Source organism: Penicillium coprophilum (assembly GCF_028826855.1).
Source record: "Penicillium coprophilum strain IBT 35676 chromosome Unknown utg000005l_segment0_segment0, whole genome shotgun sequence".
Lineage (NCBI taxonomy): Eukaryota > Fungi > Ascomycota > Eurotiomycetes > Eurotiales > Aspergillaceae > Penicillium > Penicillium coprophilum.
The window spans coordinates 3,802,755-3,813,981 of record NW_026622724.1 but is presented as its reverse complement, the minus strand read 5'-3'; the positions used below and the strand labels follow the sequence as shown (position 1 = coordinate 3,813,981).

The window sequence follows — 11,227 nt, the reverse complement described above, 5'->3', positions numbered from 1 at the left end:
CCATCCACATCTTTAGGAAGTACACAGTGTGTTTCTCTATAGCGAGCACTTGTTGTGGATCTGATTCTTTTAAAACATGCAGATCAATGACAAGATGATTTTCGGAAGGTGGCAGACACATCTCAATGTCACCAAAATCCAACTCAAATAACTACCCCTTTTTCGCCAAGGCTTGCTGCTTACGCCAGGCACCAAAACCCACTCGAGGTGCCCAATGCGCGATGGGGAAATTGCTGGTCGGTGCGATTCGAGTTGCGGGGGGCCCCTGTAACGCCTCGTATTCTCGCAATGTGTCCCCTTTTGCACCTACCGCATACAATATAAACGTCAAAATCCGATTCCGAGCAGAGAGTATTGATGGTTGGTGTTCCACGCAGCAAAGGCTGCTTGGTATGTGTCCAGCGGCGGGTCAAAGTACGAAACGCTCCAGTCATGCGCTTTTCTTTTTGAAAGGTAACACTCTAATCCAGGGTCCAGTGCGATGAAGCTCAGCCAGGATGTCAATCCTGCGAGAGAAGAGGGATCTCATGTCCTGGCTATACAAGGAATCGGAAGTTCTACTATTTCTCGGCAAGCAGTCAAATCGAGCCCTCAACTACATCCTCCCAGACACGATCGTCAAATACGGCACTAGTTACTGCACAAGCAGTAGCGCAACACACTATCCCCCCCCACACCTATGGACAATGCTCTAATGCCAGGATTGGTTTCCAAGGCGCTAGACCGACAATGCAGGAGAGCATTTTGCGATTTCGTGGTTGCTGTATTTCCGAACATCTATTACAGCTACAGCACTCGTGTGGAGCTGAATTGGTTCGAAATCGCCCACAAGGACGAAAGCGCGGGACATGCACTGCAGTGGGCCATTCGCAGCCTTGGAACCTTGCAGCTAGCCAGGGTAAATGGCAACCAAGCACAGATTGTTCTTAGTCAGGAAATGTACGGCCACGCGTTGTGCCAGCTTGTTAAAGCTATCAAAAATCCTGCCACGGTTGGCAACAATGACACCCTTGGAGCTGCCGTCCTCCTAGGAGTTTATGAGTCGATCAACGCAACGGAGAAGAACTCATGGCTGCTGCATTCAAGTGGGATATCTCACCTATTGCGTCTCAGAGGGCCAAAGAGACACGTAAGTGGGTATGGACGTACCTTGATCTTATCCTTTCGGGGACTCCTAGTTTATGAGGCCTTCGCTCGGGGCGAGGCATGTTTCCTAGAAAACGAGGAATGGAGGTCAGCTCTGCCATTGATACTAGAGGACGAGGAACGACGCGGCACACATTGTGCTCTGGGCCAGCTCATGGACTATGCATTCAACGAAATAGCTCAGTGCCCGGGGTTTCTTGCTAGGACCAAAGCCCTGGTCGCCTCTTCACAAACTACCGACGTGGAGAGAAACAATTTAATGGATGCCATCAGCACCAGCCAAGAAGTACTGGGCGAAGTGGAGATCAAAATAATGGCCGGGGTAAAGGCTGATCACGAAGGGAATATGAAAGAGTCCGAGGCTTTCTTTGGATTAATTCCTTCTTCTGCCAAAGCTGCATCGGTGAATTACACCCTTGAGGGTGTTCAATCGGCCATCGCACTCCTTCGACAGTTGTCAGTCTTGCTGGTGTCTGATCGAAGCCGACAAAAAACTATAACACCGTGGCTAATACTCGGTCCATGTAAGAATAATCAGAAGATCATAAAAGACACCTGCGAACTTGCCCAGCTTTCTCAAGAGGGTTCACAACTACATCCAACAGGTCCACGGCAACAGGGAAATCCAAAAATTTGGCATGACCGGATCGCCTTGACAATGGGCATGCCAGACAACAGTTGACCAGATCTCTCCGGGCAGTCTATTCATCTGGCCATGATCCTGATTGGGTTCATGCACGTTGGAAATGAGTTGATTACGTTGCAACCATCTATTTGAATGTACCAAAAGAATATAAGGACCTGTGGGATTGATGCCAAAATCGACAAGATCCTTTGACTTGAGACCTCCGAAAAGGTGTCTTTTTAGACAAAAGCCAGCATAATTTAGCACTAGACCGTAGCAAAACCCATGACATCTGTTGGGAGCCTAATGGGGCCGAGGGACTGTATTTGTAGGCTGACATGTTTCACCAGGGCCACCCATTACCTGACTAGGAGCGTCTAAGGGTCCCACACGTTCATAACCCTCTCATTGGATAATATTGCCTGGCAGTAGGATAGTTATCCAAAGGTCATATGCCTAATTTTGAAAGGGTTATGTCTGAATTACCATAGCAGGAGTAGATGCCCGCTTATGCAGCCTTATGATATCTTACAGGCCTGTCCAGCGGTCTTCTCAGTGGGCTTTCTTGGCAATCTTCTTACATATCTTCAAGATAGCTTTCCCCCTTTCTAGTATATAGGCCGACGGCGGGAAAAGGCAGTAAAAGCACATTGCTATAAGAAACTTTTCTTCGTATAATTTCTGATAGACAAGAGTCCCAGTACGATGACGCAGCCGGGAGGATATTGTAAGAAGATGGCCACGCGACTGAAGTAGAAGACCTGGCGTTTCTGTCATTCGCCCCTCTCGACTCGCCGTGCACCTTCATTTTATTCCAGTGCCGACAAGCCGAGGAGTTTTCGATCATCTTTCCATTTCTGAAGAGCCCTACTCTTCCATACCTCCCACTTCTCGTCTTCGTGGTTGAAGGCCCGCTGGAGACCTACGAAAATCAGTGGAAATGACTGCATGTCTAAAGAAGAGCTCTCAGTCCCAAGGGCGAATAAAAATCTCTGAACCTTTCTGCCCTCAGTAACATAGATAGCAAGATCTTCACGGCCTCTTTCGCAAAAGATTTCAGCCAGTCGTAATTCATCTGAGGTTAGCTCATTAGAGCCGTCGTAGAACTCGGCTACCGGCCACATCATACACGGGGAACAAAATGCCTCCGCCTTGGAGACGGTTTGGGTCCATTCCCAGTCTATGATACCCACAATATCAAAACGGTCATCGACTAGAATATGGTCACCCTTGTCATCCGGGTGTTTAAGGAAGAATTGCTCGCCTGGTGATACTTCTTGAAAGAGCGCACCAAGAAGATCCTGGCGGAGTCGATGCATGATATAGGTGTCGGCCGGAGAGAAGGAGTCAATCTCGCCAGTAGCTATCATTGTGAGGTGGGAGTCGAGGCGGGCTTTATAGCCGCCGAAAGAGGAAGAGAATGGACCGAGGGGCCCCTTTCCTACCCGGAACATCGATTGGTCTGCGAGACCTCCAAGGCTTATAATATCTCCTGCCGAGACAAGTGATCCTATTAATTCAAAAGGATATCTCTCAATTTCGAGGTAGATGTTAACCAACTGTTGCATAACCTTCTCTTTCTGCAGCAAAGTGGCCGCTTGCCAATCTAGAGACCTTCCTTCTAGCTTTTCCATCAAAATATAGCTAACGCCAAGTGGATTTTCTGGATCAGACTCGGATGCCCAATCAAATAGCTTAGGCGTAGGTATACATGTGTTCTGCTGGAGGTAAACCATGGTCATAGCTTCGCTTTGAAGTATATAATTCCGGACCTCCTGCGGCGGTGATGACGTTCTGAAAAGACGAAAACGTGCGAGCCACTTGACGTTATCCTCGAAGGTGATCTCGGCATGGCAATTCTGGCCACCCATCATGGCAGACAAGCTCTTGCGGGACAAGTCAACAGCACACGGAATGCCTTGTCTAAGTATTGATGCACGGGCACATAACTTGGAGGAATCTATTCGAAGGCATAGCTCGTCTAGGTGACGAGCCTCTGCTGTTGCATATTGAGCAGAGTAGGATTCCCAATCCTCCTATGAAATACGGCGTAAGCATTTCTATCATCACTGATATTTAACCGCGGGCGTTAATCACAGACCTCCGGGGTTGGGCATAGGTGCCATGGCTTTTGGCGGTGCGTGCGACACAAGTGTCTATCGCACAGCAAGCAGTCTCCTAATCTCTGCGAAGCTGGTTTCTTACAATTGTCCCATGCGCATGACCAGTGAGACATTGTGGATAAGGTATTTTATCAAGGCAGCTGAGGACTCTGCAATGGCAATGGGCGAATCCTATGATCAAGGTGATAAAGTGAATGAAACGGAGAAACACAGAGACGGCAGCTCCGCGTCTTGTTGATGTTCCTTGCTGCTAGGCGGTGCGGGAAAATGCAAAGTCCCGAAAACTTTTTGCACCATACAGTATACAGTACCTAGGTATATACTTCACCAACAGAAAACTCCAGCCCCTTGGTTTGGAGAGACTAAGGCTGCCCACAGGCAGAACGCTATGCTTCAAAAAGCCCGATTATGGATACAACTCAGAGTTTGGTTGTTCAAGCGGCCTATATTGCCAGAACAATGGCGAAAAAATAGATTGCCGATACAGAGGTGCTACTCAATTCTAAATGGTGTACGGAGTATCAATCGAGAGTGTTGAGGACTTTGTTTTGGATGAATAGCCTAGTATTCATCTGTAAGAAACCCATATTCTTTACGCCAATCATGCACCAAGAAAGACAACTCCTCACAGAGGGTCCGCTATCGATATGAAAGGGATCGATCGCCTATATGAAAGATTTTTCATCGATTCTACTTCCTCTCTTCAACCACCAACCACTCCACCCAACTTACCTAGAATCAATTGAAAATATTCACATATTTAGTGCGAGAACCCTAAGACTTATTACCAAAAAATGAACCAGGGTTTCTTAGGAAGGATGTGCAGAATTACGGGTTTCAATTATCCACTTAAACGGCATTAGAAAGTTTTAAAGTATAGCTTTTAGTACAATAATTGTCAATATGTAGTGATTTCAGATAATGGAGGGGATAGAATAAAAAGAACATTATAGCTAAGGACAAAAAATATATGATATCAAGGGCACCATTCCTAATTAGAGTTACTAAACTGAACCTCAGAAGTTGTCACTGTCAGAACAGATGGCCATACAGAATTTTCTAGGGAAGTCTACTAGATATATAATCTTGGTGTTGAGCAAATAGATATTCCGCCAGCAAATTGATCCATCAATCCAGAGTAAACTGTACATCTACCACAAGGCGCTACAACTGGGTGTCAAAAACTTCAGCAAAGTCCTTGTGGAAGAGAGGACTTCAATAAATACTGGATAAAATATAAAAACATACAACAGTGAGGATTCGCTGGTGGTCACCCACCCAACTACTAACTCACCGGCGTGTGGCTTAAGTACGGCTGAGCGGACGGGAAGCCCTGTTTTCCACACCCTATGGTCGTATGTGCCTGGATTCAAGTGTAAAGAATTTATATAGACGCGTGGTTAACAGATGGGGCGAATTTGCGCCTTCTAGGGTAGGCTGTCTGTCGAAAACACACCCAAAGCGGTCAGGCTAACTGGAGATAGTAATTCAAAGGTTTGTAAGCAGTAGTTTACAACTGAACTTCCTGTCCACGCATTGTTTCAAGTGACGTTTCCAGACTCATAGAGCTGCATCTGTCAATACTTGGTATGAGATCAAATCCTGCAAAGAACCAAAATCTATCATATTGCACATGTGCACTACAAGAAACCAAGTAGCGGAATGTGGTCATGTGCCAGTGATCAACCTTATGCGTCACCTCTGACGGGAAATGACATCGCAGTCCACATGGGGTGGGGGATATGGTCCACTTTTACAAATGAATCTGGAGGAAAAGGGGGGAAAGGGGAAAAAGAACGTTCGATCTCTGGAATGATGGGGGGGTCCATAGTACTTCGAATCCGGCGATCACCGGAAAAGGAGGGCTGTGACATTACCGTGAAGTAATGCATTGTTTTTTTTATGTACAAAACACGGAGTGCATCATATTTATTATTCTATTCAACCCCACCAGATCGGATTTATTCTCCAATTATATCAATTCCGTTGCCTGGCTCTCTGTCTTAGACTTTGAATTGAGATCCAAGCCTAAAAGCTTTGATATCTAGTGTAAACTAAGCACCTTGCGATGTTGTATAAGGCACCTGAGCTGGTTCTCGTCGTCTACCTTCACATTGTATAAGGGACCATGCTGTGTGCAGGGTTGAAAATGACTTGACAGATAGCATGTTAGCTAATGCTGCCATGTAAAACCATGTGAAATCTGGATAGCACCGATCCTTGCCAGGGTGTGATCGATTGTTCCTGGAAGAAGAATGCTGGGGCGCTCCTGTCACATTTTCAAAACCGGCGATCATCGTAAATAGTGTGCACGGAGTCAAACTCCGTGCATCGAATTGACCAATTCCTTACTTCCTTTGCACATTTCTACATTAAGACACGTTTCTGGATCAAGTAAGTTTACTCAAATGCAATAAAACTACTCCGTGCTCCGTAGACGGGTACGTACCTGGGAATCCATGCGGGTGCCTGAAACGGCTGGAGTGGGCCAAGATGCCAGCCACCGGGCTTGCGTGGCCCCCGAGCTGGTCGTTTATTAGGATTGGTCAACACGAATGCTAAGCATTCTGCTGAGCATCTCACAGAAGCTCGTCTGGCCATTGAGAATGTTCCGGATGGACCCCTTCACGTCATAAAAAGATTGCCTTGTAGCGACGAGTCGCGTCTGGTTGCCGATCACGATCGGCCCAATCATGATCTCAACTGATCCACAGGTGTCGCCACGGCTTGCGTGATCTTGATGTTTCGAGAAAGGCCGTCTATTCTTAGCGCTCCAACGTCCGCACATGTCAAACGCGACAAGAAATATATAGGATTGGATTCGCCTCACAGCAGATTACCACACTGCTAGGCATACTATCTACTTAGGTTTTCACTACTTTTCATATATGATACATATTTTCAAATCATTTCCCACAGTCCAGAATATCCCATAATGCCGTCCTCCTTGGCCTCTAGCGAGCGCTCTGGCTCGGTCAAGTCGCACCACAGTCCTAAGACGTCTCTTCATACCAAGGCTGACCCTAACATGGCCCTACATGAACAAGAACCTAGTAAGTATCCAATGAGCCGTCTGAACCAAAGGACATCCACTGACGACAAGCAGCCGCTGTGAACCTCCAACCTGGATCTCGGGATATATTCTCACTACGAAGCATCCAGCACAAGGACCGGGATGGAAAGCTCATCAGTAAGTTTTTACACAATGAACTTTCTTGGGAACTGCATGTTAACCTAGCGACAGCGGATCCCGATATCTCCAACCCCACACGGAGCCGCTTTGAGCGCCCGCTCGACACTATCCGATCGTTTGATGCAGCCATCGACGCCCATCGCAAACAGCAACGGATTTGAAGGATGGACTGAGACCAGATGGTTACACCAGGACGAAACGAAGGAACGCTTTTTAATGCCAATCTCAATTCGAACACGGGGGGTGTATAATTATTGTTTAATGGAGTCAGGGCATATCACAATTTGAAGCTATTTTATTTGGAACATCTTCTATTCTGGTGGTGTAGCAGTTTATCAACCCAGATGGCCATTCCCATAGAGCTAGTACGTTGTAGAAGTGGCGGGATTGAACTTACAAATATGTTGAATTACTCAAAAGATCCATGACAAATGCAGGTATAGGCCTGATAAACTGTCCCCGATCCCAAAGCGTGCTTATTACTTGGCGAATCGCGAAGAAAGGCTACAAAGAATTGTGCCATGGGTTTCACGAGATGCATAGGTGATCGCATACCAGTTCTATCAGCCAATAGTAGCCCAAGCATTGACTGGACTCTGATATTGCGACCTTGTACAGAACGGAGTCGGGTATCGGAAAGCAGATTCGATCGACATGCAGATCCCTTTTTAGACCGAACTGGTCCGAACTATATAGATGCTTAAAATATTCTCTCTCCGTTGAAACACATTTCGATCAGTCTATTATTCTTTCATATTCAAATTGAACAACAAATACCTTCGGAATTTATGCAAATCACAACAGGAATAATGTACATATCGAGATTGTGCTTCGTACATAAATCCATAAATAGATTTGTGTACGGAGTATCAAAAAGAAAAACATCGAGGTCTCGCAGTTGCCTGAGAGATAGTTTTACACTCCTACCAAGCAATGCCGTCAGAGAAGACTATCACTCACAAAATAACTAGCGTGAAATAAAATTAGATCTTTGACAGAAAAGTCTTCGCGAAAAAAAAGGGCCAAGTGCCGGCGCTATCCTGAGCCCCACCATGTCAGCCGGATGTTCTCACTTTTTTTAGGGGGTTGAACAGTACTGCATAGGGAGTGTAGTGAATGGAACTATTAATAGAGATAGTATGGAGCATAGATCTCTTTAAATGGCTGCCTATTCACAGGGAACTGAAGAATAGACAATTTTGCAGATCGTAAACAGTAAAAAGCCAAGTTCCATTAAGTGCGTGGAGTCGGTTCATCTCCGTTCATCGCTTTATTATGATTCGCTCGGAATACACAAAAGTATCCCCTTTCGAGCCCTAACAATGCTTTTCTGAGAACCCAGCTCCGCGCCAAATGGACATGGCGTCGGGGCTAAACCTATTGAATGATGGCTTCAAAGCACTTGACCATATTGGGCTTATTTGCTCGGCTATACGCGTCCTTTTTGTGTTTTATTAGATAGAATGAAATTATTTTGAGACTAGTCTCAACTATTAATCTGGATTTGAAGATGGTTCCCCCCCTAGGCTTCATCTTGGATTTTCTCATTTCACTCTTCACTCGTTTGACTACTTGATTTTCTCTCTGTTTCTTTTGCATCCAATTATTCCAACTATATACATTCGCTATCTTTGCAGCCTGCAAACACAATCATGAAGTTCTCCTTGGTGGCACTGGCAACCTTAGCCGGGGTTGCTGTTGCCGATTTGGACCCCATCGTTATCAAGGTATGATCTCTATACATGTATGGAAACCCTATGTATCGTGAGTACTAAGTCTATCAATAGGGCTCCAAGTTCTTCTATTCCAGCAATGACACTCAGTTGTAAGTCCGAATTTTCCGGCGTGCTCATGAATCCGGTGACTGACAACAACAGCTTCATGCGTGGAGTTGCCTATCAACGTAGGTTATTGATGCCATCACTCAACACCTCGACTAACCTTCCACAGAGGAAAGCACCGGTAGCAATAGCTACACTGATCCTCTAGCCGACCCCGTCGCTTGTGCGCGTGATGTCCCTATCATGGCCAAGCTGCGCACCAATGTGATTCGTACCTACGCCATCAACGCCTCGGCTGATCACTCGGAGTGTATGAAGCTCCTGTCGGATGCTGGTATTTATGTCATCTCCGATCTATCCGACCCCACAGTATCCATCGATAGAAGTAATCCTACATGGGACACCGAACTCTTCGCCCGATACACCAGCGTTGTCGACGAACTGGCCAAGTACAAGAACACCATTGGTTTCTTCGCTGGAAATGAAGTTTCCAACACCGTCTCTACCTCGGATGCCAGCGCTTTCGTCAAGGCTGCCGTTCGTGACACCAAGAAGTACATCAAGAAGAAGGGCTACCGTCCTATGGGTGTTGGATACGCTACCGCCGATGTGTCCGATATCCGCGCAAACATGGCCGACTACTTCGATTGCGGAGAGACCGATGAGATTATTGACTTCTGGGGATACAACATCTACTCGTGGTGTGGTGAATCGACCTACGCGAAATCTAAATACCAGGATCGTACCGAAGAGTTTGCCAACTACGGCGTCCCTGTCTTCTTCGCCGAGTACGGTTGCAACGAGGTCCAGCCCCGCGAGTTCACCGAGGTGAAGGCCCTGTATGGCGATACTATGGCGGAGGTCTGGTCCGGTGGTATTGTGTACATGTACTTCCAGGAGGCCAACAACTACGGTAAGAAACCCATTTCTTTCTCGCATACATGCGCACGTTACTGATTCAGGCTCGTAGGTCTGGTTTCCGCTGTCGATAGCACCAGTGTCAGCACCATGTCCGACTTCAAATACTACTCCAGCCAGATCGCCAAGGCCAATCCCACTGGTGTCAACAAGGCTTCCTACACTCCTACCAACACCGCCCTGCGAAGCTGCCCTACCGTCGGATCCAAGTGGGCCGCCGAGGCCTCCCCCTCTACCCCCTGCCGCCGATGCCCAGCTCTGCGACTGCATGTACGATGCCTCCGCCTGCGTGGTCGCCGAAAGCCTCGACTCAAAGAGGTACTCCAAGCTCTTCAGCACCGTCTGCGGCTACACCGACTGCAGCGGACTGACCGCTAATGCCACTACCGGCGAGTACGGTGCTTACAGCATGTGCTCGACCAAGCAGCAGCTGGCCTTTGCTCTGAACAAGTACTATGTTGAGCAGGATCGCTCCGCTGATGCTTGCAAGTTCGCCGGATCTGCAACGGTCAAGTCAGTCATCAAGGCCACGGGTGTTTGCGCTGCCCAGATGAAGGAGGCTGGAACTGCTGGGGTTGGCACTGTCTCTACTGAGAACACTGGCACTGGTAGTTCCAGCTCTGGCTCCGGTTCCGGCTCTAGTTCTGCTTCTTCGTCAGCCTCGGCGACCAAATCTAGCAGCGGTGCTATCAGCATGCACTCCAGCTCGTCGTTCGGGTCTTTCCAGGTGGCTGCCTACATTGCCACCGCACTCCTGGCGGGTGTTGGAATGATCGCTCTGTAATTGAGATCACCTTCATTCGTGTATATTCTTCGCATTTGGACCATGTGTCTGTTTTCTCTTATTTCCTGCGACATTTTTGAACATAAAGCTCAGAGCAAGGCATCTTTGACATCGCGAGGACATAGCTTTGCTCACATCTTTGATTATTCTTGCTTCAACGAAGTTGACATCTTATTGAATTTGATTTGTATACCACTTGTTCGCGGCTTTTGACCTTCTCAGCAACTTGCAATTTTCGAGTTCATAATTTATTCCGATGCTCAAACTGCACACATACGTCGATATATAAATTGTTATCAATTGTAATGTGGTGTAGGTATAAAGCCAAACTTGACGTCTGCAGAGTCATAGTGGGAGTCAATCGACTCAAAGCTGAGCACCAATTGAACCTTTTGTCTTTCATCCGGGTAACTCCGCCCTCTACCGATCGGTTGCGCAATTAGAAGGTTATCATTGAAATGGATTTTCTATCAACTTGCAGAAGCCTGGAATGCTTCACCCGCTTTATTTGAGTAAGGCCCAGCAAGTGGAATCCTCTGAATCGACCCTTCCAACCTATATTTGCCGAAGCTTTCGATCTTTGTTGAATTTTTAATTATTCCTGGAACGTATTGTTCAACGGTTTGATTAAGAAAGTGATTTCAATCTTGTTATATA

General features: G+C 46.9%; 5 protein-coding genes across 5 annotated transcripts; 4 read left to right on the top strand and 1 right to left on the bottom strand.

The window, feature by feature from the left end:
- Positions 1 to 679: 679 nt before the first annotated feature.
- N7500_008956 (uncharacterized protein) lies at positions 680 to 1,828 on the top strand (the record flags this gene model as incomplete). Its single annotated transcript, XM_056680100.1, has 1 exon — positions 680 to 1,828. The coding sequence occupies one exon, from the start codon at positions 680 to 682 to the stop codon at positions 1,826 to 1,828; it is 1,149 nt and encodes a 382-aa protein (XP_056530472.1).
- Positions 1,829 to 2,580: 752 nt separating this feature from the next.
- On the bottom strand, positions 2,581 to 3,645 carry N7500_008955 (uncharacterized protein; the record flags this gene model as incomplete). The annotated part of the gene is made up of 1 exon (XM_056680099.1): positions 2,581 to 3,645. The coding sequence occupies one exon, from the start codon at positions 3,643 to 3,645 to the stop codon at positions 2,581 to 2,583; it is 1,065 nt and encodes a 354-aa protein (XP_056530471.1).
- A 250-nt stretch (positions 3,646 to 3,895) lies between these two features.
- Positions 3,896 to 4,132, top strand: N7500_008954 (uncharacterized protein; the record flags this gene model as incomplete). The annotated part of the gene is made up of 1 exon (XM_056680098.1): positions 3,896 to 4,132. One exon carries the CDS (start codon positions 3,896 to 3,898, stop codon positions 4,130 to 4,132), a length of 237 nt encoding a protein of 78 aa, XP_056530470.1.
- A 2,697-nt stretch (positions 4,133 to 6,829) lies between these two features.
- N7500_008953 (DUF2406 domain-containing protein) lies at positions 6,830 to 7,248 on the top strand (the record flags this gene model as incomplete). Its single annotated transcript, XM_056680097.1, has 3 exons — positions 6,830 to 6,947; positions 7,001 to 7,084; positions 7,139 to 7,248. The coding sequence occupies 3 exons, from the start codon at positions 6,830 to 6,832 to the stop codon at positions 7,246 to 7,248; spliced, it is 312 nt and encodes a 103-aa protein (XP_056530469.1).
- A 1,491-nt stretch (positions 7,249 to 8,739) lies between these two features.
- N7500_008952 (glycoside hydrolase family 72 protein) lies at positions 8,740 to 10,570 on the top strand (the record flags this gene model as incomplete). The annotated part of the gene is made up of 7 exons (XM_056680096.1): positions 8,740 to 8,814; positions 8,875 to 8,912; positions 8,965 to 8,990; positions 9,038 to 9,781; positions 9,839 to 10,056; positions 10,115 to 10,394; positions 10,446 to 10,570. 7 exons carry the CDS (start codon positions 8,740 to 8,742, stop codon positions 10,568 to 10,570), a joined length of 1,506 nt encoding a protein of 501 aa, XP_056530468.1.
- Between the last annotated feature and the right edge of the window lie 657 nt (positions 10,571 to 11,227).